This window comes from Aspergillus heteromorphus (genome assembly GCF_003184545.1).
Source record: "Aspergillus heteromorphus CBS 117.55 chromosome Unknown BO70scaffold_15, whole genome shotgun sequence".
Classification (NCBI taxonomy): domain Eukaryota; kingdom Fungi; phylum Ascomycota; class Eurotiomycetes; order Eurotiales; family Aspergillaceae; genus Aspergillus; species Aspergillus heteromorphus.
Genome location: NW_020290420.1, coordinates 633,781 through 657,941, shown reverse-complemented (window position 1 = coordinate 657,941; position 24,161 = coordinate 633,781). Strand labels below are relative to the sequence as shown.

Sequence of the window (24,161 nt, the reverse complement as noted above, 5' to 3'; positions counted from 1 at the left end):
GCTCCCGAATTCTTACCTGGCAGGGTCTCCCCGAAAATCGCCTTTCCGCCACTTGGCTTATTTATTTGCGACGGGCTATGCATCTGTATGAGAATGTTCTTCAAAGTCCATATTGCCGTGTCCATGATGTTCTCAGGGAGGTTCTTCTGAAAGAACACTCCCCCCCGTCTGTGCGTGTTTTCCGATCTCACATTATGGACGAAGTATGCGAGGTGTTCGTTAAGATCCCATCCGGTTTTCTCGACATGGCGACGGCTGTATTTCGCGACGCCCCGTGCTTCTCCTTTAATTATTAGCTCCTGGATCCGGGCCAGCCCGGCTCCGCGCTTCTGCTTAGCAGTCGGGTTTTTCGCCAGATAGTCCCAAAGTTCTAGCCAGTACGGTTTGACTAAGTCTGACACTAACCACTCCCTCCAGTCGTCTTCGGAATTGAGTTTCAGTAACTCCAGCAGTCCCCTTTTGCCTTTCTTGGCCAGCTCCTGTGCCGCTGTCACCTCTGCTGTATTGTTGCTTGCAGAGGAGGGTTCTAAGCTGTGTTTGTTACCTATTTCTTCCATATTAGTACTGTCTCCTTGCGTCGTCTGCAAAAGCATTTCAGCTCACCTCTCGACCAATGGATGACTGTTTCTTCGGGCGTTTCGGGCGTTTCTGCCATTTTGATGCTGGTAGCCTTCTCCATGACGGTCTAGTTGTGAAGAAGAAGTGTAAAGGAGAGAGATAGTAAAAGATTGAGAGAGAGGGAGGGAGGAAGTGACAGAAACAACTTAAGAGAGTGATGTAGAGAAGAGAAAGAGTGAGAGAATGAGAAGAGAGAAAGATGTAATATATATAAGAAGAGAGTGAAGTAACAGTGAATTGATAGTAAATTGACAGTGAATTGACAGTAAGGTAACAGTGATTCAGTGAATAACCTGTGGAGAACTTACTTACTATAAAAAAAAAGAAATAGTAATATAATTATTTGTAGATAGATTAGAAATAGAAAAGTAATAAGCTTTTAATAATAATAAATAATTATAAAATAAGCTTCAAACAGTTACTTTCTTGTTGTTTTCTTAAATATAGTTTCAAAATAGTGTAATAACTATTATATACAGTATAATAGGGATGCTTACTATTTATTTTAGTCAGCAACTATTAGGAACTGTTATGCAACTGGTCACAACTAGCCACAACTGGCCACAACTGGCCACAACCTCGCGGTAACTTCCGCCAGCGGCCTACTATGGATGGAATGGACGGACTGATGGCGCTGCTGTCTTACGGTATATATTTATGTACATTGCAAGGTTACCTTAGGTTTCAGGGAAGGAAGGGATCGGCTGTACTGATTTGGTGGGTGAGATATAAATTGCGGATGCAAAATGCGTTCATTACCTTCGGTTGTACAACAATGAATAATATGAATATAAATATAAATACATCATGCGTAAACACTACAGCCAGCCATTCATCCATCCATCCATCCATCCATCCAACCAACCAACCAACCAACCAACCAACCAACCAACCAACAAAACACTCCCTACTCCCCCCTCCCCACAGAAACACCAATACTCCTACGTAGATAGGTAGGTAGGTAGGTAAGTAATCAATCCACAACCCTCGTCTCAAGAAAACAGCCGACCTTCTCCCAACGATCGACAAACTCCTGCCCCAGAGTAGCCGTAGTAACAATACCCCCTCTGGACACCCTCCTAACCTTCTCCTCACATTCAATCAACACCATCGCCGCCTCCGCCAACGACATCCCCGTAAACGCATACATCGTACCCCGATACGTCAACTTGCCCAACACGCGCTTCGGCGCCACCCCGGCCTGATCCGCCGTCGCCACAGCGCGATACTCCACCTGATCATTAACCGAGTCCTCGATCCTGGGCCCGGAACCCGGCGCATACACATATCTCCGCGCGAGGGCTCGCACGGGCGGAAGAATCAACAGAAACACGGCGAGCAGAAAGACGTAGTGGAAGAGGATCCCCGTGAGCGTGTTCCGCGCGCGCAGGAACTGGCGGAAGTAGAACCGCGGGCCGTAGAACTCCGGCATGAGGGTGCTGCTGCGGTGCACGATGGTGATGTCGGCTAGGCCGGAGGGGGAGGTCGTTAGGGTGCCCATGTCCCGGACGGAGCGGACGCCGGAGAGTTTGGCTAGGAGGGGTTCCGCCGGGATGTCGCTGGGGGGGGCCGAGGCGGCGAGGGTGAAGGGGGAGGCGGATTTGAGGAGGTCGCTGACGGTGAGCGTGTCGAAGGTGCTGAGTATTGTGGAGAGTGTGCCGCCGCTGGCGCCGGAGGAGCTGAGGGGGGTTGTTAGGGTGGTTTGTGAGAGGGGGGGGGGAGGGGATGGGCATGGGCATGGGCATGGGCATGGGGGACTCACGTCATCTCGTTGATCGCGCAAATGACTTCCCTCGTGTGGCTGGAGAGGTCTTCGCGGACGCGCTTGACCAAGGCCCAGGTGAGTAGGTCTGCTGGGGCGCTTTCGATGCCCACGGATGGGATTATCTGGTGTGGTTAGGTGATGCGATGCGATGTGATGTGGCTTAAGGGATAATGGGATACATACGATAGCCCCGTTCGCCTTGGCTGTCTCGTGGTACTTTTCGATGATCTCCCTGACCCAGGGTGTTTCTCCCGTGCTGTGAGATAGTTAGTTAGGAATGTGTAGAGTAGAGGTAGGGAACCACTGACGCATCGACATAGTGTGTTCCATTGCTGGCGCAAGCCTCGATCACCGGCGTGGAATACAGATGGTAAGGCCCCACGCAGTTGATGATGACGAGGGTCTTCTGCGCGAGCGGGTGCAGCTCCTCGCGAGTGAGTTGCACAGCCAGGACATCTTCTCTTAGTTAACAGTCGCATTCATCAGACACGCAATGAAACGCAGCATCTAGGGTGGGATGTGGAATGGATCAAGTACCGGGGTCCGCGCGATCCGGGTTCAAAGCCTTCAGCTCCTGGGCTATGGATTCTATTTTCTGGAGCGAGCGACCGGCCAGCGCCCACTTCAGGGTGGTGGGCAGGTGCTTGACAATGTGCTCCGCACAGAAGCGTCCTGTGTAGCCGGTAGGCCCCAAGAGGACCACGTCGTATGGCTTGGATTCCATGGGTTCGGGGTCGGGGTCGGGGCTAGATGGAATTTGCGGTGGGTAGTATGTACAGCTTGTATGCTGGGGTGGGGGGGGGAGTCCACAGAAGAATTCAATTGATTTCTATGTTGGGCGGTTCGTCCAGTGGTTGGCAACCGTGTGCTATGGATCATATAGATATTGGATAGATACAAGGTGGCTTGAAGCCAGGATTTAAGACGTGGAAGTGATGGCCCGGTTCCTCAGGCCGGACTGGGCTAACCCGATGCAGAACACAGGCCGAGGCATGTGCTGCCTGGTTAATTTGAGGGGTATGGCCATAGTGTTCAGAGCATGGGATGAGATATCAAGTTGACGGACAGTCTAATTGAGATACAATCTACTCCGCAGTTACATGCTGCAGAAAGGCTGACAAAGATGCGAAGACACCCTCCGACAAAAGTCGACTAGCTTGAATCCTGCACAGCCTTGGAGCCTTACAGTCTTAGGAGCCCAAGAGCCGGAGGAATTTGAGAGCCTGAGGGCCTTGGCAGATATTAACTATGCTGTGCTACATTACGTAATGCCACAATTGTGCGCACATTCTCGTGGTCGCCGCATTGAAATCGATAGATTCGCGCACAACGGCCAGACCATGGCGATCTAAATGAAGAAGCAGATGGAATCAAGAGCAATGAGGTCATCCAATATTCCATTACGTTAAATCTCTTTTTATCCACCAGCTGGACCGTGTACATCGAATACACTGCACGACGAGCGCTCTGCGTCATCCGAGCCTGATGTCCACGTGACCGTCGCTCCAGCCCTAAGCGAGCCCGCCCACAACCACTCCCGCCCGAGTAGAAAGCCTCAGTCTTGATTTCGTCTTACCGCACTGAATCCATCTTCGACCTCAACAGCCGCAAAGATGACGAAGCGCACCAAGAGTACGTGCCTCCCCTAAGCCTTCAAGCACAGAGGACTGGATTTTATAAAATCTACGACAATTCAGAATGAAATACTAACGTTTCTCGCAGAGGTCGGTATCACGGGTAAATATGGTACCAGGTAGGCAGCCTCGCTCTCCCAACACGACTCGAAAAAAAATTCGGTTCCCAGTCGATCGCGATTTCTCTCCGGCAACAGCCATCGACGAGCACAGATCCGACTCGAGTTTTACTACAGACGAAAGCAAGAAACGATATTGACGATGGTGTGATAACAGATACGGTGCCTCCCTGCGTAAGCAGGTGAAGAAGATGGAAGTGTCCCAGCACGCCCGCTACGTCTGCACCTTCTGCGGTAAGAACACCGTTAAGCGCAAGGCTGTTGGTATCTGGGAGTGCAAGGGCTGCAACAAGGTCGTTGCCGGTGGTGCCTACACCGTCTCGTAAGTCGACTCCGACCCCGACCCCGACCCCATGAGGGGCTTGCTTGCAAACACACATCCAGTCCCGGTTGGGACTTGGGACTGTGCAGGGAGTCCGCCCGCCCGCCCGACGTGACGTATATACTGATCAGTGGGATTGTACTACAGTACCCCCGCCGCCGCTGCCACCCGCTCCACCATCCGCCGTCTCAGAGAAATCGCGGAGGTTTAAATGTGATGATGGGATATCCTTTTCCTTACGTTTAAATTTAAAAAATGAGAAAATGTGATCTGGAAGTTTTCTACTACGAGCGCAATCCTCCTCTTTTTTTCCCACTCGGGCCGCTAGTCGATGCATGCAGATAGTGCCGACTACCTTGTTGGTCGAGATCCACCACCAATAGATTTAAATGCCACCGGTGATTTCAGATCCTGCACTTTCGTTCCTCGAACCAATTAGCCGACCGGCCAGTGCCGTTGGATTTTACTTTATTTCTTTTTCGTATTACCCCTGGGGTGTCGCCGTCGATCTGGAAACCCCCTCGTGATGGGACCTTCTGACGAATACATGGCCGCGGCATGTGAGTGTTCGCCGGGGCGATGGTGTTCGTGCTGAGGTGGAGGGGGGAGGCTCGGCCAAGCATGTCGTAAGGGGAACAAGTCACTAGGGACAAGGTTACTGGGTACGGAGTACTAGGTTACTAGGCTCCTGCTAAGTAACTTTGTTGGTTCCCATTCTTGGTCATTCTGGTGATTACGATCCTTCCCGTCGTCCGGAGCGGCCAGACTTCCCAAGAGGGGGTCTCCGTAGTATGTCTGTTCCCTTAATCAAGTGCCGTTGCGTCAGCTAAATATGATATAAATATATCTATGGTGGTCCGCCAGGCACGGTGGGTTTCAGAGGGGCCGATAAGACCGGCGTGTCCTGTAGATAGTCGTCTGCCAGCGCAGGCCTCACCACCACTACCAGCTCCAGGGCACCTTCCAGGTGTTGTCACACCGGCAGTTGACCAGCTCTCCCAAAAGAGGGGCCCTGCCCATGCACAGGTACTCAGCTGCTGCAAGGGCATGGCATTTTTCGCCGGGACTTCCAGCGCGCCTTCAACCCAGGGCGGGTGACTAAGGCGTCGAGGCGGATAACCCCCCGCCCTGATTGGGCAGGGGGCGTGATGGTCACGTTGGGGCCCAGACTGCATTGCGTTAGACCGGAGGGCCGGTCCACCTTCAAAAGGCCGGTTGCTTTCTCCCCACATCACTCGACCTACTCTCTCTCTCTCTCCCTTTCCCCTTCCCACGCCTCTGCCTTCTATCCCTTCTGCGGTTGCTCTTCATGCCTTCTCTCAGCGTATCTGCAGACAGTTCTGGCACATCCCCTTCTGTTAATGTCCGACACCTGTATTGTGTGCTTAGGAGACCTTGGCGAAAGCGCCAGCGATCCTCTTGCCGTCGTCGCCGGGGCCGCGCCAAGACTTGACCTGGGGGCAGAAGGCAAGTCCGCGGACTCCTCCATCAAGGCAAATGGCGTAGATGGCTCCGAGGATTCAGGTCAGATCGCCCAGCTGCTTCCTTGCGGGCATATCTTGCATAATAACTGCTTGAAGCCCTGGGTCGAACGGGCCAACAGCTGTCCCATATGCCGCCGCAGCTTCAATATCGTCGAGCTGAGTGACCGACTCGGAGGTATGTCCTCGACCCATCCCCCCCCCCCCCCCCCCGTTTACATTGACTCGGCGGATGGTCCCCACCGCTCTTTCGAGTATCCACCGACTAACTGGTCTTCTCCGATAACAGGTCCCGTGATTTCTTCCTACAATGTCCAGGACCGGGTGCAAGTGGCGGAGGTCGATCCCTCGATGCTCATCGAGTATGTCGATGATGACTTCGCCGATTTCCAACCCTGCCCGATCTGCGGAGAGGCAGACAATGAAGACCTTCTCCTCCTTTGCGATGGGTGCGATGCTCCCTCCCACACATACTGTGTCGGCCTCGACACCATACCCTCAGGGTCCTGGTACTGCTCTCGGTGCGAGAATCAACGTCGGCTCGGACGCTCCCCTGAGACGGCCGATAGACCTCGGCCACAGGAGAGGCGTGGCCGTCGCACCCGAGCGCAGCTCCGGAGTATGCAGAGCAACAACCAAATGAACTCTCTGCACTGGGCCCGTGTGTGGCAATCTGTTTGGGACCATCTCAATCTTGACCTCGACTTTCCCTTCGATGACGACAGGGTCGCTGAGCGTGCTCGACAACAGCAACGGCGGGACGAGGCCAACCAGCGAGAGTTCCGAGCCTGGCAGCGTCGCTTTGAAGTTGCTGAGCGACAGGGCGGTAGCAATCGGTTCCGAGACACTGCCGCCCTGCTGGACATCGAGGCCCCTCGCCCCTCACGGCCCCGCGTGCCGCGAGAGCCCACGCCTGAACCCGAGTCCCTCGAGGAAATGAGAGCCTGGAACGCTTTTGAGCGGGCGCGCGAAATCGAGAATAATCCCAGCGCCGCGCGCAAACGCAAGGAGCCTACTATGTCACCGTCGCCCGAGCCCACTGAACCTGAGCGCAAGCTCAAGCGGCCTCGGACTCGCAGGGCCCAAGACTTGGCGGCACGTGCCACCCAGAACGGCGAGTCATCGAGGGCTGCTAGTGCGCAGGCCTCTGCTCGCATCAATGCTGAAGGCTCGAGCGAACCGAGCTTTCTCCAATCTCTTCTGAAAGAGGTCGAGGACTCGTCCACTCCGAACGGGATCATCTCCCAAGGTCTTTCTGCGCAGTCGTCCATTGCGCCCACTGACCACGGCACTCCCGGACCCTCTTCCCCTTCCATCTCGCCTGCTCCCTCCAACCATTCCTCCCCGGTTTTATCCTGTACCACGCCGCCACCGTATTCCCGCAGCAGGCCCATTTCTCCCCTTCAACTCGGGTCGCCAACTGACCTCTCCTCCCCACCCTTCTCACCCGATGTATCTCCCGCCGGTTCTGCTCGAGATGCTGATGGAGAACTGCCGTCACGCATCCCGCTGGGCCTCCGGAACCGTCGGGTCCCTCGGTCTTGGACCCGGTCGGCAGTCGTTCGGTCGAACGACAGCTCACCGACTCGTCCCGGCCCCTCCCTTAATGTCAAGTCCGACATTCAGAAATTAGTCGGCACGGCGCTCAAACCCTTCTATCGCTCGAAGATCGTGACCAAAGACGAATATACAGACATCAACCGAACGATCTCTCGCATGCTATACGAGCGAGTGGGAGGTGTGGAATCCATCGAAGCCGACGCCAGGGCCACCCTCGAGGGTGTGGCCATGGACGAGGTCGGCAAAGCCGTGGATGCGTTGAAGCAACGCAAAGAAGTGAATGACCCTATCGACGACAGCTCTTGATTCATGACTAGCGTATTGCATTTGCGGGCGTTTTGCAGCCATTGATCTGGTTCTGGGACGGACAAGCGATTCGGCGTTTCTTTTTGTGACTACTCGTCGGCGGGATCTCGCACGGAACAATGTTTGGATACCCATTCAGGAATCTACCGCCGGTAGGGAGGCTCGTGTCGGGCGCAGCATACCGCAGCAGTATCTTGCATTTCATATATAGTGATGTGATGGCGCTGGTTCTATTAATTAATGCATTTGCTGGCTGGATTGCCGGCACATCCTGGGCGATTTGCCTGGTGTTTATGACTTGCACAATGAGTAGTGTCGCGTAGGTACATGCCGCCCAGTTGTACGGAGTAGTACCAGATGCTGGCGGTTAGATTAGCATCTTCCAAGTCTAAACCACACTATTTCCTCTCAAACCATCTACCCATCCATCCATCCATCCATCCCACCCCTACATATCAATTCATCCCCATCCCCCCATCACATCACCAACCACCTACATACCAACCAATCACCCAACCTACCCAAAACAAACGACCGCAAAACCAACCAAGTCAACATCGACATATCAACCGATCACCTCATCTAAACACGCGGCCTACTACATACTCAATTAGTTACTTAGTATTATTTCCTGCACATTAAACAGCGAATTTAATCAACCCCGAGCACCGATCTGCAACCTCCCCCCCCCTCGTTCCCCACTTCCGCTACCGTAGCTGGTTAGTTCAGGTCGTGGCGTTGCATGCACGGGTTCCCAAGCTGAGTCCAGCGCGGTTTCTTATTTATGGTGTGGGTAGTTGGGAGACTGGGATATCTACTTACTGGGCTTAGTTACTTGGACTAGGCAGATACATACATGTATATATACCGAATCGCATATATACTTACTGTGTATGTTGTGGTATGGTGCAAGTGCATAGGTATCTCTCTCCTATCACAGAGAGGTATCTAGCTTGTTTGTTTGTTTGCTAGACAGACAGGCAGGCAGATAGCATACAGAGCAGACTAGATAGATAGATAGATAGAGAAATAGATAGATATCGGTCTCCCTCGGTCGGATGCCCCCCCGATCTTCGTCCCCGGCTGGGCCCGTCCATTCGTCCATCCGTCCGGGCGTTTAACAGCTACTTACCTACCTGTCCAGTGCTGAGTGCAGGAGGCGTGATCATCTCATCTGATCTCATCTCGTCTTGTTTCGTCTCATCCCATCCCGGACAAAATATACAAAGTACGGTACGTACTTATACGGAATGATCCACTGACAGGCCGACTTGGTTTCCTGATTGGGTATGGATCTCGCTTGGATGGGTGTGGGTCCTGCCTGTCCTGGGCCTGAATCCTATGTATCTATCAGTGGTGAGTGCAATGTGCATGGGTTTGTATCAGAATCAGGTCAATAAAATTGCAAGAATGATGGGTCGTCGAGGTAAGTACGGCGGAATGAGAAGGAGTCATTATTTGCAAGATGTGGAGGAATTGATGCGATATGTCACTCTACCTAACTAATTACATACCTACGGACTATCTACGGTCATAGATACCATCATCCTACTCCGTAGTTACCAGATGGCACTGCGTAGAAATACTAGGTATGTCATGTCATGCCATGCCATGCCATGCCACACCATGCTATTTTATTCATCCATTCAATGGTGAATAGTTAATAAGGCTTAGTCATGGCAACCGTTTCATCATCATCATCATGATTATCACTACTCTTGAATTTCTTTTAGAAGATTTCTCTTCTTCTACCGGGCTAACATTCTGGTTCATTCCATGGTTTGAGGATTTAACCGCACCAGACAGATATGGGATGGAGTACTTTGTAAGCAGACCAAGTATGACTAACTAACTAAAACAGCCTGTATCTATGGGATGAGGTGTTGCAGCCTGCAGGGAGGCGCTTACGTAGGGCGCCGATTGGTAAGGCTACTACTCTAATTCCTCACTACTAATGCACCAGAGATCACATCAGCTGATCGATTTGGCTTATCGTGCTTCATTTCATATTAACACTCTAACTATACGGAGTAGATAGATGCTACTTTGGATAGATTTAGAAACATGGTCTTAGTTTGGGCGGGTAAACACTTATAATAGTCTACTCCGGAGGGGGTTTGTTGACGGCGTGAATCCTCTGATTTGGGGGGTTGGGTGTTGATGTAGATATATATGTAGGTGTTTTTGTGTGTGTTTGTGTTTGGCTGGTTATTATAGAGTTGAGCACGGAGGAGATAGATCGGGGATGTTGGTTATAATTGCAGGGTTGGAGAGAGAGAGAGAGAGAGAAAGAGGTTTTTCTCTTATCAGTAGGTCTAGAAACCGAAGCCATGGAACAGCCCGGCTTAAGTCCGGAACCCCTTAACCGCGGGTCCACCCCGGCCGGGATCCGCCCGGTCAAGGCCTGCCTGAGGGTCGACTCCAGTCACGCGCGACGCTAGGCCGCACCGGGCTTCGCTTCGGGCTTCGCGTTTGTTATCCATCGGATGGTGCAAGAGGATGATGACGAATCTCTGCTGACCAACACAACACAACACAACACAACACAACAAAACAAAGAGGGATGATGTGCTATGACATAGGTATCGATTTACTTACCTCCCCATCTAGGTCCCAGGCATGTAATCTTGCATATACGGATTACAGAGGCTCTTCCTAGCGCGTGCATCGGTCCGTCTGACAGCCGAGACCATCAGCTTCAGCAGCGCGCTGACAGACACGAGGTCTCTAGCGTCCAGAGAAACGTCGAGAACCCGAGATAAAAGCGCCAAGATATCGGGTACGAGTGGGCACGGGTCCAATCACGATAACCTTGAACGAGTCAGGTCGGGACTTCGGGGCCATCGACAACGCGAGACCCGCGAGCGAGATGTAGGCGTGCCATACTGAGTCAAATTGTCGCATCCTGACTCCTGACACTAGCACCTCGCACTCCAACCCCAAGACCAAGGGCGGATGTGTGGATGTGTGGGTGTGTGGATGTGTGTATATGTGTGGTTGTCCGTTGTGCAGCCCGAATGGACATTATTAATTGGGCCCGCGTCATGTCTGGCCTGCAGACCACCAGCCTCCAATGGCGAGCATGCATACGAGGACCCTGGTCCTGGTTCGGAATGAACGGCAACCAAGGCCCAAGTACTAGGATGTATCAGTGTCGTACTCTTTCATCCTTCCCATGGGTAGTCTGTCTGATACTACTGTGATACAAGCCAGCTCGGCGTCGGTGACTGGGATGTCCATGATACTACTGCTATCTAGACTAGTCAGTCTAGCACTACTGATAGGGCCCCCCATCCATCATCCATGGGTCCGGTGGAGACTGGCGACGGGCTCGCGCTGAACCAAGTCCTAACGCCGCCGGGTTTTAGCTAGTGATGCCGCCCATTAATCTCCAGGCTAGAGTCAGTCTGGCTGGAGAGGCCCACTTGCTGGTTCAAGCTCCATCGTTTAAAATGTCTACATGGCCCTGGTCCAGCAGATCATACCCCCTCTTTTTCACTACCATATATACCACCCGGGATCTGACCTGCAGACTACCACCCTCTCCTCTTCCCCCCCGCCCCCTGTCTGGTCTCCTCTGTTATACTATACTGTGTATAAAATATACTGTCGGATCGCTGTGGAGCTCCCGCGCGAGCGCAACCACGGAAATGAGCGACGAACAACATACCACCGGTGCCATGCCGGACACCAACATCGCAGCCCCTCACGTTGACCAAAGCCACGAGGTGGTGCTGCAGTCCTCCGACTCGACCCTTCACTCAAGCTCCGTCTCTGCGGAGGGCGACATCGAGAAGACCTCCGAGAACCTCCACGACAAAGAGCTCGAGCAAGATGGTTACGATATCGAGGCCGCTCCGCAACCACACTCGGAGAAAGCCAACGAACCCTCGAAAGACCCGAACCTGGTGGAATGGGATGGTCCAGATGACCCGGAAAACCCCCTCAACATGCCCTATATGAGGAAATGGATTTCCACCATGGCCTTCGCTTTCATGACGATGTGGGTTACGTTCGCCAGCAGTGTCTTCTCGACGGCGACGGCCGTGACGGCGGAAGAATTCGATGTCTCGGAGGAGGTCATGATCCTGGGAACCAGTCTGGTGGTGTTTGGCTTCGCAGTCGGCCCACTGGCATGGTCGCCTCTCTCGGAGCTGTATGGGCGCAAGATCCCCCTGTTCTCCGGGTACCTTCTCTTCGCCATCTTCCAGATCCCCGTCGCACTCGCAAAGAACGTAGAGACTATCTTGATCTGCCGCTTCCTGGTCGGTCTCTTCGGCTGCTCCCCCCTCGCGACCGTCGGCGGCGCGCTGGCCGACTATTGGGATCCCGTTGACCGTGCGGTCGCCATTGCAATGTTTGCCAGTGCGACCTTCGTGGGTCCTGTGCTTGGTAGGTGGCTTTCTCAACTGCGCAAATCCGTTCGCACTCCAAATCGCTTTCATTCAAACTAACACGATCCCTCCCAGGTCCTATCATCGGCGGCTTCCTCACAGACTCATACCTTGGTTGGCGGTGGACGGCGTGGATCACCCTGATTGCCTCTGCGGCATTTGGCCTGCTCGCCTTCATCGTCGTGCCGGAGACCTACGCGCCCGTCCTCCTCCAACGACGCGCCGCCCGTCTCCGCAAAGAGACCGGGAACCCAGACCTATACGCCCTTCTGGACCGAAGCCGACCCACGATGGGCGACATCGTCAGCAAATACCTCCTACGCCCAGTCAAGATGCTCTTCCTCGAGCCCATCCTCCTCCTCGTCACCCTGTACCTGTCCCTCGTCTACGGAATCCTATACCTCTTCTTCGAAGCATACCCGATCTCCTTCGAAGGCCAACGCGGCTGGACGAACGCCGGTCTCGCCGGCCTCCCCTTCCTCGGCATCACCATCGGGGTCATCTGCGGCGCGGCGCTCATCATCTGGCAAACGAAGACGCGGTTCGCTCGCAAATTGGCCAAACACGGCCGGGTCGTGCCTGAGGAACGGCTCATCCCGATGATGATCGCGTCGGTGCTCCTCCCCGCCGGCCTGTTCTGGTTCGGCTGGACCTCCGACCCCAGCATCTCGTGGGGCGCGCAGGTCGTCGCCGGTATCCCCATGGGCATGGGCATTCTGGTCATCTTCATGCAGGGCCTCAACTACATCATCGACGTCTATCTGATGTTCGCCAACTCCGCTATCGCCGCTAACACCCTCATCCGGAGTAGTCTGGGCGGCGCGTTTCCGCTCTTCGCCACCCAGATGTATGATAAGTTGGGTGTTGATTGGGCGTCCAGTCTTCTGGGGTTCATTACCATCGCGATGATTCCCATCCCCGTGCTTTTCTTTTTCTATGGAAAGAGGTTGAGGGCGATGAGTAAGTTTAGCCCCAAGTTGTGATGGGGGAGGATGTCGTGATTGAAAAAGAGAGAGAGAGAGAAAGAGAAAGAGAAAGACAGAAAGTGTGTGTGAAAAAAAAAAAAGAAGTTCCCCTGAGTCCCCCTACCCCAAACAGAGCCCGGGATTAGGATTGAAAACTTGTATAGCTTACATTCCCACGCATGTATACATGCATCAGCACGGCGTTTTGGATGGTTTTATATATTGTTTTTGTTTTTCTTTTGGACAAATGAGTAATGTTTATTCGATCGGTTTATGATGGATGGATGGATAGCATGGCATGGCATGGGTATGCGAAAAAGCAGCCAGCAAGCAAGCGTGTGGGATGTGAACATAACATAACATAACATAACATAATAGATAGCATTTACATTTACATTTACATTTACAATTAGCAACAGCAGCTCAGCTTATATAAATAGCATACTAACATCGATATTATAATTTCTTGCAGTTGCATAGCTTGGGAGAGTGGAAAAGTGGAAGAGTCATGCGGTACTGTTGGGGGTTGGGTTACGTTGGGTTGGGTTGGTAGTCAGGGGTATATTGAAAACAAAATAAAGTAAAGTAAAACAAAACAAAACAAAAAGAAAGAAGGAAAATAGGATAAAGCAAGGAAAAAGGGAAGAAATTGAGAAATAAAGAGGTCTTTCTGAGGAAAAGAGAGGGAGAATATTGATAGACGAAGACTCCAGTTGGGATTTTAATTGTCTGTCTGTCTGTCTGTCTGTCTTATTTTATATCTCTGGAGTTGGAGATAGAAATATAGAAAGGAAGTATAGAGGAGATAAGACGAGACGAGAAGAGACAAGACGAGACGAAGAAGAAGAATGATGATGATGATGATGATGATGATGAATAATCAAAGAACCTGATTTCTGAATTTCTCAGAAACAAGGGAATATAGATAGATAAATAGCTGGATAAGTAGGAATTAAGAATAGAACAGATAATAGATGAATGAATGAATGAATGAATGAATGGGTATTCACAGCTTAAGCCGAACCAGTTCAGTTTAATTCGCCCTAACCTAGTCCAGATCACACACTGGATCCGCACTCCGCACTCCACACCCCGATCCGACAAGATTGACATTAACATTAACAAAGTCAAGTAAATCAAGTCAAGTACTTAAAAAAAATAAACAGACGAAGATCGACATCAAGATTTCAATCAAATAAGATCATGGATCAGGAAAATGTAAATTGAAGGTATGAAGTAAAGTAAAGTAAGATAAAATATAGATTGAAGAAGGAAGACATCGGATAAAAACAAAGACTCGCTCCATCACAGACAGATAGTAAACCAAACAATCAAACAATCAAACAGATCGAACAAACTTCCATGCGTCACAGTTTTGATACATACATACTTGGCTAGACAAGACCAGGTAAGGTAAGGTAAGGTCAGGTGGTGAAGTAAAGTAAAAGAGTCGAGTAGAAAGTAGAAAGCTACCTATCCTCTTCGAGATCGTCGGGTGGGGAGAGTGGCGGATTGCTTGCCCTTGGATTTGGCTTTCTTCGGGCTGACCATGGGGGGCGGGGAGGAGAGAGGGGAGTCGTCGGCGTCGTCGCTGAGGAGATCGTCGAGGGCGACGGGCTTTGCCTTCTCTTTTTCTTTCGGTTCTGGTTGGTTGACGGGGGTGTTCTCCTTCTCTGACTCGCTGTCGGCCTCGGGTTCGCTCTTCTCGTCCACGTCCACGTCCACGTCCTCATCTTCATCCTCATCCTGTTCGTCCTCTGCCTGTTCCTCGTCCCAGTCGTCCATCTCCAGGTCATCTTCATCGCTGTCGCGGTCCGCGTAGCTAACCCTTCTCGAGGCTCCGCGGCTGCTGCGTCTCCTGGCAGCAGCGGAGCTCGCCTTCGCGGCACCCTCGTCGGAGGACCAACCGTCTTCGTCCTTCTTCTTCTGCTTTGGCGTCTGCTTCGGTGTGCGGGACGTGCCGGCCGAGCCAGACGATTTACGCGCCCGAGCAGGCCGCTCCTTCTCCTTCTTCACCTTCTTCGTAGCGCTAGCCTCGCCGCCCGTTTCCGCCGATTCGGGCTTTCTCTTCTTCGCTGCGGCCTGAGACCCGCTCTTGGCCCTCATCACGGACCGCACGATGCGATCCAGCAGGTCTTCGCCGTCTTCGGGGAAGAAGTTCTTGTCGGCAACTTCCTGCGCCTCGCGGTGGCTGCCCATGGGAGCGAAGATGGAGCTGGGCACGCCCATCTTGCCCGGGTAGGTCTGTAGGAGGTTGGTGGCGCCGGCGGCGCCGCCGCCGAACTTGCGCTGCTGGGAATAGGCGTCGGCGAACCGACGGATCGTAGCTTGGGCAAGGTCGGAAAGCGTGTGGAGACGGGTGCTCATCTCGTCGGTCTTGGTGATGCCGTCGCGCGTTTGTTTCACGCGTTGGGCGATGTGGAAGATCAGCGACAGGTTGTGCTCGTTGGCTACGGCCTGCAGGTAGAAGAGGATGTAGCGTGCGAAGTCGACTAGTTCGCTTATCCGGGTCGAGTCATCCATATCAGCTGGGGGGTAGTCGGGATGGTACGCGAGAAGAGACAGGAGACGCGAGAAGACGGACTCCATGACTGTCTGCTCGCTCCTTTTGCCGTTGTTCTGCTGGGAGAAGAATCCGGCCCGGGACCGTAGCCAGGTGAGCGTGCTATCCCGCAGACTCGCCTGAGGCTCGAAGGCAAGCAGGAACGGCACTGTGTACCAACGGTAGCTCAGGGGTGAGTCTTGCACCTTTCTCTTGAGCAGACTGATGAAACCACTTCGCACCTCCAGAACAGGATCCTGGGCCACCAAGGCAATTGCGTTGAAGTCCCGCGGGGTGAGTAACTGGTCGCACAGGCCCTGGGACGCACAGAGCTTTAGTAGCGACCTGGCTGCGAGAAGGCGTAGTCGAGACTTCTGCGCCGCAGGCGTGTCCTTCTTCTTGGACAGCTCGCCGTCATTCAGAATGAGTTTGTTCAGAGTGTCGTAGACGGGTTGTGCATGGGCGCGGAAGTCATCCTGGTCGTCCGAGCCATCCTTGGCCCTGAGCCGATTGACGATGATCTTGAGAGCCCATTCCTTCGCAGCGGTCTCGTCGTCCATCGCATCTGACCACGAATACCCGTCGTTCGGCTGTGGCGAGCGGTTGGTCAGGAGGATCTGGTTGACGGATATCTTGATGATCGCGTCGCTCTCCTCGTCCGCCTCCCGCGAAGCCAAAAGGTTCAGCTGCGATAAGGTCGCCAGCTTCGTCAGGAACCGGTCAGACCCGTAGGTCCAGTTCTTGACGCACTTCTCGACCAGATCCGTCGCGTACATTTCCTTCTTATCGGTGACAGCCATCAGAATTGAGACCGCATGCTTGGCGGCCCTGGGCGACGGACTATGGAGCGCATAGCTAACCAAGGCCTGGAGAAAATTGCGGTCGTTGGGGAGCTTGGATGGGAGCTTCTTCGCGAACCCGGAGCACGCCTTGAGGATCTCTTCGGTGCCAGCGCCGTCTTTCGTCTTGGGAGTGGGTGCCCGCGATTCAACATCCTTGCACATTTCCTGGACCTGTGCCTCCAATACCTCCGGGTTACGAGAGGAGATCTCCCGCAGCATTTCATGTGCAGAATTCGCCAGTCCATTCTCATCCGACCTCGAGATGCTCATGATGGCCGGGATATGACTCCTGTTATACACTATTGAGCTGGAGCGGTATAGGATGGGCGTGAGAGTTTCCAGCAGGGGCGCATTATTGGAGCTTTGTAGCCTTCTCGCCAGCTCTTTAATGGCCTTGATAACGGTCCGATAGTCACTGGTAGCGCGCATGGCAAAGCGAATCAGCTGGTAGCTACGGCGGTCGTGTGCTTTGGCAAACTTCCACAGGTCCGCAGATGCCCGTGAGGGATCAGGGAGAGTCTTGGACAACGCGTCAATGTACTTGTTCAACTGGGCTTTGATCTGGTCTTGGTCCTTCTCCATCACACCACCCTGAATTCTGATTAGTACCGACACGTTCAGTAGATAGAATCAACTTACGTTGTAGTGCTCGCAGGCCTCCAGATAGCCCTCCATGACCTTTGCCATTTTTACTTGACGGTCCTGCATGGCAAAGAACACTCTCTTAGCCTTCTCATCGAGACTCCGGACAAGAGTAAGGATGCGCTGGACTCGGACTTTGTCGACGTCAATATCAGAGTCGGCTTCCGAGGCCTGAGAATCCTTCTGCTTTTGGGACTGACTCGAGCTACTCCGTGTCAACTTGGTCTTCACGGGAGGATAGTTGAGCGGTAGCAGAATCTCGAACATGACACGGTCGATCAGAACATGGATATCCTGGTCATTCGTGTAGAAAGCATCGAATATCTTCGACGGCCCATCTTTGAGGAGAGAGGCGACCTGATCATTGCCCGCCTCGATTTCGCCTGCAGCAACCGCCCACATCCGGGCTAGGGTCTTCATGGCAACCTCACGGACGTGTGGCTTGCGATCCTTGACTCGTTCCGCCAGAATAAAGAACACGGAATCTTCGCTCGAGAAGCCCCCACTGGCACCCAGTTTGTTCACCACGTGAGTCAGGCCAAAGTTGCTGATGGCATCCACTGCAGCCAAGCGGACCTTCTCGTCCGCGTCCCGCAGCATGGAAGTGATGTGTTTGATCAGCGTCTGCTCTTCGCCGTCGCTCAATCCAGAGCCACCAGCCGACGTCAGCAGGATGCGACCTATAACGGTCACCCAGGCAGCCCGGACTGAGGCGGACTTATCCAGTCTCCGACTCAAGAAGTTCTCATAGGTGGAGCTGTGTGTCTGTGAAAAGGGCTTCGGGGAGAATGGCGTGAGAAGCACACTGGGCTGAGGGATCGTCTGGGCATATTCCGCCAATGTCACTGGCGGATAGGCGGTCGGGTCCATCGGTGGAGGCGGGGGTGGTCCAGCAACCCCGATTCCAGCAGTTAGATCACCGATCGTCTGTGTAGCCAGCAGGCGCAAGGATAGCGACTCCGCCGACAATTCAGCTTCCAATTGGGGAACAACGTTCTGCAGCACCTCGGGACATCCTCTCCACAGTTCTCGGATCAGCCGGTGCGCCTTGCTCAGCTCCTTGATGTCTTCACCCTCCTCGTCGGAATCTTCCAGGTTAGGTCTGCGGTGATGCTTCGAGGACCCGTTCGCACCCTCGGCGGACGCATCGATGATGACGTTGTTGAAGTACTGGCTAATGTGGCTCGTCATCCGTTCCGGGCACGCCTGGCAGATAGCCTTGGCCATGTTGTAAGCGGGCGGATAGTCCTTCAACAGCAGCGTTCCTTGCTTGTCATCAAGCGGCGCATCACCTCTCTTCGGCTTCTTGCTCGGAATTTCCAAGGCACGAGGGTCGATGCGCAGGAATTGCGCCACTATAACATCCACCACATCCGCTGCCAGGACGGGCGATTCATCGATAACGGTCACGAGCAGGCGCGTCATGTCGAATTCGACGTTTTTGGCGACCTCCTCCCCCGTGGACGACTTTGAGGATCCAGACACGATGTCAAAACAGCTCGTAAACAGCGGGATGATCAAGGAGTCGGGATGGTCGAGATCTGTCATGAGCACGATACTCTTCACCTCTGCCAATGAGTTGAGGACGTAGATATGCTGGGCATTGTAGGGGTTAGACGGGTCCCCTAATGCGGGGATGATGGAGGTGACTATGCAGGTGAATATGTCCTAATAATTTCCCGCAGCCAGTCAGTGTCATTTGCGCAACGAGGCGCGCTCGTGCGAGCACGCGATGGTTCGAGTCAGGGGGTCAACGGCTGTCGCACCTTCAGTTGGTTGCCCGTGAAGGGCGCGTCGGGCGCGCAGAGACGCAAGACATCGACGATACAGCACGCCGCCCACGCCCGCACCCCCTTGTCCTTGTGCGCCAGCAGGTGAGCGGTCGCAAGCTCCTGCGATACCTTCTTCAGCGACTCGGTTTCGATCTCCTCCTGCTCGAGCTTGCGGAGCTCCTGCGCCAGGGTCTGCAGGCGTTGGAGCAGATCGGCAATGGGGATGGCGGAGCGGCCGACGCGCCAGGAGAGGGGTTCATTGAATTTGAGGTTGCGAAGACCGGCCGAGTTGTCCTCCGGGTCCACGACCTCCGAGGCGACGGAGGGGCCTTGACGAGTGCGCGCGGGCATCGTGGACGAAGCGCGGGGAAACCGAGAGAGTAAGCTTTCAACACACCATGCGCTTCGCTGGGTGGGAGGGGGCGAAAAGGATAGGTGGGAGATATCGATGATGAAGGATCGACCAGTAGGGAGAGGGGGGAGGGGGAGGGGGATCGAATGGAGATGGAGGAGGAGAGGAGCGGCGGAGGAGGAGGAGGAGGAGGAGGAGGAGGAGGAAGAGGAGAATTGGGGGGGAGCTTCGATCGGTGGTAAGTTGGTTCAAAGTGACGGCAGAGCGCAGAAGCAGAGGGCGTGACAGCCGGTCAGTCAATCACCGCCGCCCGTCGCCGCCCACCGCCCTCCGTCTCCCCCTCGGGACGCGTCGCGCTGCTGTTGATGTGGATGTGGATGTGGATGCAGCATGCAACATCCTGGGATGATTCTGATTCCTGACTCTTGTGATTAACTGTTGACCCCTGATAGGTGGAGAGTGCAATGCCTACGCAAACACAGGAGGTTACCCTGTCAACACACTGCCAGCAATGTCCCTGTCTGTCAAGTCAGTCGTGGCATCGGTCTGGATCCCACATTGACCAATCACAGCTTTCGCTTCGGGCCAGTTCAAAACACTTCCTTCGACTGCGACTCACACACACGACAGCTATCGTCGAGGTTTTCCGCGGAGATCTCAGCTTTTTTCCTCTTACAATCCAATCTACTAAATGCGCCGTCTCTCTACTTTCTGTTTTTATGAGATAGCAAAGATCATTACATCTTCAGTAACGAATGATGACAACGCACTATCAATCCATATATTTTCCAGATGCGGATAACAAACAGACGATATATCCTAATTTGCTCGTCTTTCAGCTTATTGAAACGCCGTCCATGACTGACCATATTCGAGCTCTATACTATATGTGGCCCTCTTCATATCAGCCATTAATACCCACATATGGCACTCTATTCCGACCACAACCTATACGGGGCCAGAGAGATGGGGATGTCTACCAGCCCATACTCATCCTCCACACAACACCAACAAACCACCCAATTCTCCAAGCAAACAACCACACAGTACTCAAATAAACATTCCCCAATCCCCTTCATACTCAACTCCAGACTAAACAAGCCAATACCATCAACCCACCACTACCGGAACCGGAGCCTTCACCTCCCACTTCTCCAACCCATCCAACCACTCCCTGGCACTAACACTCTCCTCCTCCTCATAGACCTCAAACCTCGTCCCCTTCAACTCATCAATACACTTCCAAACCTCCTCAATCTCCGCCTTCGCGCGGTCCATCTCCCCCTCCTTCCACGACACCGTAGCCAGAGTCTTCCTCGTCCCAATAGCCTGCGGAGACGCCCTCACCAATTTCCCATCCAACCCATCTCTCAACCGCAACGCATACCCCCTCGCAGCTTCATACTGGCTCGTCTCGTCCACCAGAAACGAAGCCAGATTATACACAAGCGCCAGATTCTCCGGCTCCGCCGCCACCAACAGCCTCAGTCCGCGCTCCGCGTCATTCAGTCGGCCGAGATCTCGATCGATTCCCGAGATGGCCATCCAGAGTCTGCTCCAGAGCTTCGGGTCGGCTTTTTGGAATCCCTCTGGGTCGGGGTATATGAATTATTCGGCACGGAGTTTTTGCTCGAGGAGGGTGCGCAGCATGGTGAGTTTGGCGGGCTGGGGGGCGGAGATTTATTCGGGTTCGCAGGTGAGGGAAAACTGCTGGAGTTCGTCGTCGGTGAAGCAGACGAGGAAACTGTGAGCTTTGTTGTGCTCGAATGTGTCCCAGAAGGGGGCTTGGGGGACGGGGTAGTCCCAGGGGAAGTCGGGGACTTGTTGTTTGGTGCCCACGGCGCCGGTTGAGAAGCGGAATTGGGTCGCGGTGGTGGTGGTGGTGGTGGTGATGGGGAAATGAGACTATGTGGTGATTTGAGGATGTGTGAGTGGTATGTTTATATGTATATATGAGGGAAAGAGTTATAGCTGCGGCTTTAAGTTCTTGATGTAGATGGTAAAATGGTCCCAGGAGTGATGGGTGGGTAACGGGCACTTATATAGTATAGGCAGAAGGAGGGGCAGTTAAGTTCACAGGGATAAAGCCATATCAAGCCTGGCAGGGCCACGGTCATCCTAGTCAGCATACCTTGACCAATAGCAGTCTATTTATAAAAGGGTTACTTCGCCTAGTACAGAAAATAGATGGAAACAACGTGTTTGGTTAGAATAACTAACTATGTATATGTACATGGACGCTCACAGACAGTATGATCTGCGTGCCATTCAAGGACAGCGCTGAAATCCTTACACTTTTGTGGCGCATTCAGGGGCTTCCAAACGCCAGACCCCTCCACGCTGCTGGCCTCCTCGAACAAGACCGGAGATATGTCAGCCTGACACTCGAGCATCCGCTTCAAAGCCAGGTAACAGTGCTTGGTGTGCACGGCAAACCGAGAGGGCGACATGCTCCCCCCCTCCGTGTAATCCCACTGGTCGCGATAAGCATGCAGCCAAAGGAGACGTACGCAGTGCAATTGGTGATAGTCTTGATAAGTAGAACGCATGTCAGCCCATATGTTGGTAGTGGAGGATTGCCAAACTTACATTCCGGAGCAGCGATCACTTGGTTCTCGTGCGGAGGGGGTAACCACCACCAGTCTTCATCGATAGATTTGTTAATCTTATTCATCTGGTTCCGGGGAAAGCCAATAAAGCCATCTGCAGCGAGGGAATAATCACTATGAGGCCAAGTTTGGAATGTAGTGTACTATTCCTGGCCTTACCTTCCATGGTTTGATCCCAGGCATTCCGTCGCTCATCGGAAGGAGGGCCTCCATATAACGCGTCTGGTAGCATTTCCGCATCCAGCTGTTGCCATTTGTACTTTGCATTGCCGAGCATGGGACCTGAGAATATCTCTGGATCAGAGAAGAGAAACACGGAGGTTTAACTGTGTCTAGTGAATCCTACTCCAAGCCCAGAGTTTCCCTTCGCAGTAGCCATCTGACGGTGAATGGGATGAAAGAACGGTTGAGAATGCAATTGAGCCTATTAGAAAGCAAAGACTTGGCCAAAAGTATCGCAGATGAAATGAATCGTTTGGCTGAACACTGTTCTTTGACTCGGTTCCAAGTGGCTCGTCAATCTCATCAACGTCTTCAGTGCTGCGGACCGGGAGATAGGGTGATGAGATCCTAGCCCAATAGGACCGAGTTACCTTCCACAACGAAGCCATGGAATAGTTAAAATGTATGAGACCCAGAAATAATAAAAAAAAAAAAACCTAGGTGCAAGAAACACACGAAAGGTGACCTCCCTGAACAAGATGTTTATGCCCCTGTCAGCAGCGGTCAGCAACCATGGCCTAAAATAGTCAGCGCTCATGGCCTTCCTATGTTGCATCTAGACAGCGTCTGACCACCCTCCTGAACAGTATACACTTTCATTGCTAATAGAATATCACCTCAAACCTAAGCGTCGATTCCAGGACCAAAATGCATTTTAGGCAATCACAAAAAAGAAACCTCGACTACACATTATCGTTCATCGCCTGCGTGTTATCCATCTATATCCTAAAACAGTCGATTCGCCCAATCCTGGACGGCAGTTGGTGCAACAGCATATTTTATTCCTGGTCCCCAGCAGAGAACATTCTATCATATGAGTGGACGACCTTCAACAACACACCGTTCTTCACGGAGGACGCATTCTTCAAACTGGACCTCACCGCGGATCTGGAACAAGCATGGGCTGATTTCTTACCCCGTCAGTTCATTCGAATGAGACAATGAAAGATATCCAGGCATGGCGCCGAGAGCTGACATTTTCAATTAGGACATCCCATCGCGATTCCAATCTCGCGATTGAAGGACCTGAAGCATTCTGATAATCTGCGATTGGCTCAACCATTCCCCACGAACAATGATCAAGTGATTGCACTTCCGGAAGTGTTTGTCCAGCTTCACTGTCTGCATTTCCTCTGGCAATATAGTCATCGACAGGAATACAACTACACCAACCTTCTGGGCAGCTCAGAAGAGCAACTGAAGAGACGGACCGATCAATGCGTCGAGCGTCTCCGGCAGGCCATTATGTGCTGGGCAGATCCCGGGGTGTATACCAAACTCCGAGTACATGGCGGCGGAGGGTCGTCCCAGTTAGGAGTCGACCTCGACACTATTCACAGATGTCGGAATTTTGAGGATATTCGGCAGTGGACCATTGAGAATGGAGTGAGCACAATACGCATGCTTGATGGCTGGTGGAATGTAACGATGTCGTCTGGGTAGTAATTAAATAATCGAATAGAGAGTGCAAGAGGAGTTACACTAACCCCAAGAGAAATAGAAAAGCAATAGAGAGTGAGCACACAACATACCACATGGGAAGGACAGAAAAAGGAAAATCAGAAAACACCCCATACTGATACCACTCAGTTCATTACAGGTGCTTGCTTACATTTATCCCCTACACGGGTGGTGCAATTCGTTCCGCTCTCCAGGAGCAGTCGCACAATTTCATGATTTCCCGCTTGCGAAGCCAGATGAAGAGCCGTATATCCATTAATATCCACCATCTCAGTATTGGCCGCTTCTTGCAGCAGAATGGTCACGATGTGTGCATGGCCAGTAATGCAAGCGATGTGCAGTGCAGTACGCCGATGGCAGTCTACCAGATCCACATCAAGGCCATATTCGATAAGAAGCTCCATCGCGAGCACATGTCCTTCGACCGCACCTAAATGGATGGCAGTCATTCCGCAACTGGACATCGCCAACAATGAGCGCGATTTGATTGTCAAGGGCATAGGTTGATGTGGAGCCAAGTCCGGTCTACTAGGATTGCCCGGCTTTTTCTTTCCA

At 52.9% G+C, this 24,161-nt stretch overlaps 10 protein-coding genes across 10 annotated transcripts; 4 read left to right on the top strand and 6 right to left on the bottom strand.

The window, feature by feature from the left end:
• Nucleotides 1-57: 57 nt before the first annotated feature.
• Nucleotides 58-987, bottom strand: BO70DRAFT_429925 (uncharacterized protein; the record flags this gene model as incomplete). The annotated part of the gene is made up of 3 exons (XM_025548109.1): nucleotides 604-987; nucleotides 192-544; nucleotides 58-75 (listed from the first exon to the last, which is right to left on the bottom strand). The coding sequence occupies exons 1-3, from the start codon at nucleotides 677-679 to the stop codon at nucleotides 58-60; spliced, it is 447 nt and encodes a 148-aa protein (XP_025398774.1). The 5' UTR covers nucleotides 680-987.
• Nucleotides 988-1,540: 553 nt separating this feature from the next.
• BO70DRAFT_338187 (uncharacterized protein) lies at nucleotides 1,541-3,251 on the bottom strand. The gene is made up of 5 exons (XM_025541184.1): nucleotides 2,921-3,251; nucleotides 2,692-2,839; nucleotides 2,567-2,639; nucleotides 2,381-2,505; nucleotides 1,541-2,297 (listed from the first exon to the last, which is right to left on the bottom strand). The coding sequence occupies exons 1-5, from the start codon at nucleotides 3,105-3,107 to the stop codon at nucleotides 1,592-1,594; spliced, it is 1,239 nt and encodes a 412-aa protein (XP_025398773.1). The 5' UTR covers nucleotides 3,108-3,251; the 3' UTR covers nucleotides 1,541-1,591.
• Nucleotides 3,252-3,996: 745 nt separating this feature from the next.
• BO70DRAFT_371786 (60S ribosomal protein eL43) lies at nucleotides 3,997-4,669 on the top strand (the record flags this gene model as incomplete). The annotated part of the gene is made up of 4 exons (XM_025544821.1): nucleotides 3,997-4,015; nucleotides 4,106-4,136; nucleotides 4,294-4,458; nucleotides 4,606-4,669. The coding sequence occupies 4 exons, from the start codon at nucleotides 3,997-3,999 to the stop codon at nucleotides 4,667-4,669; spliced, it is 279 nt and encodes a 92-aa protein (XP_025398772.1).
• Nucleotides 4,670-5,723: 1,054 nt separating this feature from the next.
• Nucleotides 5,724-8,101, top strand: BO70DRAFT_380302 (putative PHD and RING finger domain protein). The gene is made up of 2 exons (XM_025545403.1): nucleotides 5,724-6,117; nucleotides 6,229-8,101. Exons 1-2 carry the CDS (start codon nucleotides 5,820-5,822, stop codon nucleotides 7,803-7,805), a joined length of 1,875 nt encoding a protein of 624 aa, XP_025398771.1. The 5' UTR covers nucleotides 5,724-5,819; the 3' UTR covers nucleotides 7,806-8,101.
• Nucleotides 8,102-10,411: 2,310 nt separating this feature from the next.
• On the bottom strand, nucleotides 10,412-10,753 carry BO70DRAFT_429921 (uncharacterized protein; the record flags this gene model as incomplete). The annotated part of the gene is made up of 2 exons (XM_025548108.1): nucleotides 10,589-10,753; nucleotides 10,412-10,530 (listed from the first exon to the last, which is right to left on the bottom strand). The coding sequence occupies exons 1-2, from the start codon at nucleotides 10,707-10,709 to the stop codon at nucleotides 10,412-10,414; spliced, it is 240 nt and encodes a 79-aa protein (XP_025398770.1). The 5' UTR covers nucleotides 10,710-10,753.
• Nucleotides 10,754-11,455: 702 nt separating this feature from the next.
• Nucleotides 11,456-13,182, top strand: BO70DRAFT_397221 (MFS transporter; the record flags this gene model as incomplete). The annotated part of the gene is made up of 2 exons (XM_025546683.1): nucleotides 11,456-12,197; nucleotides 12,275-13,182. 2 exons carry the CDS (start codon nucleotides 11,456-11,458, stop codon nucleotides 13,180-13,182), a joined length of 1,650 nt encoding a protein of 549 aa, XP_025398769.1.
• A 1,455-nt stretch (nucleotides 13,183-14,637) lies between these two features.
• Nucleotides 14,638-19,427, bottom strand: BO70DRAFT_387873 (sister chromatid cohesion factor PDS5; the record flags this gene model as incomplete). The annotated part of the gene is made up of 4 exons (XM_025545934.1): nucleotides 18,957-19,427; nucleotides 17,188-18,858; nucleotides 15,571-17,139; nucleotides 14,638-15,540 (listed from the first exon to the last, which is right to left on the bottom strand). Exons 1-4 carry the CDS (start codon nucleotides 19,311-19,313, stop codon nucleotides 14,638-14,640), a joined length of 4,500 nt encoding a protein of 1,499 aa, XP_025398768.1. The 5' UTR covers nucleotides 19,314-19,427.
• Nucleotides 19,428-20,184: 757 nt separating this feature from the next.
• On the bottom strand, nucleotides 20,185-21,304 carry BO70DRAFT_362877 (tetratricopeptide repeat protein). The gene has a single exon (XM_025543427.1). The coding sequence runs from the start codon at nucleotides 20,857-20,859 to the stop codon at nucleotides 20,425-20,427; it is 435 nt and encodes a 144-aa protein (XP_025398767.1). The 5' UTR covers nucleotides 20,860-21,304; the 3' UTR covers nucleotides 20,185-20,424.
• Nucleotides 21,305-21,533: 229 nt separating this feature from the next.
• Nucleotides 21,534-22,534, bottom strand: BO70DRAFT_293414 (oxidase ustYa family protein; the record flags this gene model as incomplete). The annotated part of the gene is made up of 4 exons (XM_025539436.1): nucleotides 21,534-21,844; nucleotides 21,904-22,017; nucleotides 22,083-22,205; nucleotides 22,270-22,534. 4 exons carry the CDS (start codon nucleotides 22,532-22,534, stop codon nucleotides 21,534-21,536), a joined length of 813 nt encoding a protein of 270 aa, XP_025398766.1.
• Nucleotides 22,535-22,793: 259 nt separating this feature from the next.
• BO70DRAFT_407337 (oxidase ustYa family protein) lies at nucleotides 22,794-23,668 on the top strand (the record flags this gene model as incomplete). The annotated part of the gene is made up of 2 exons (XM_025547171.1): nucleotides 22,794-23,064; nucleotides 23,134-23,668. The coding sequence occupies 2 exons, from the start codon at nucleotides 22,794-22,796 to the stop codon at nucleotides 23,586-23,588; spliced, it is 726 nt and encodes a 241-aa protein (XP_025398765.1). The 3' UTR covers nucleotides 23,589-23,668.
• Nucleotides 23,669-24,161: the final 493 nt, after the last annotated feature.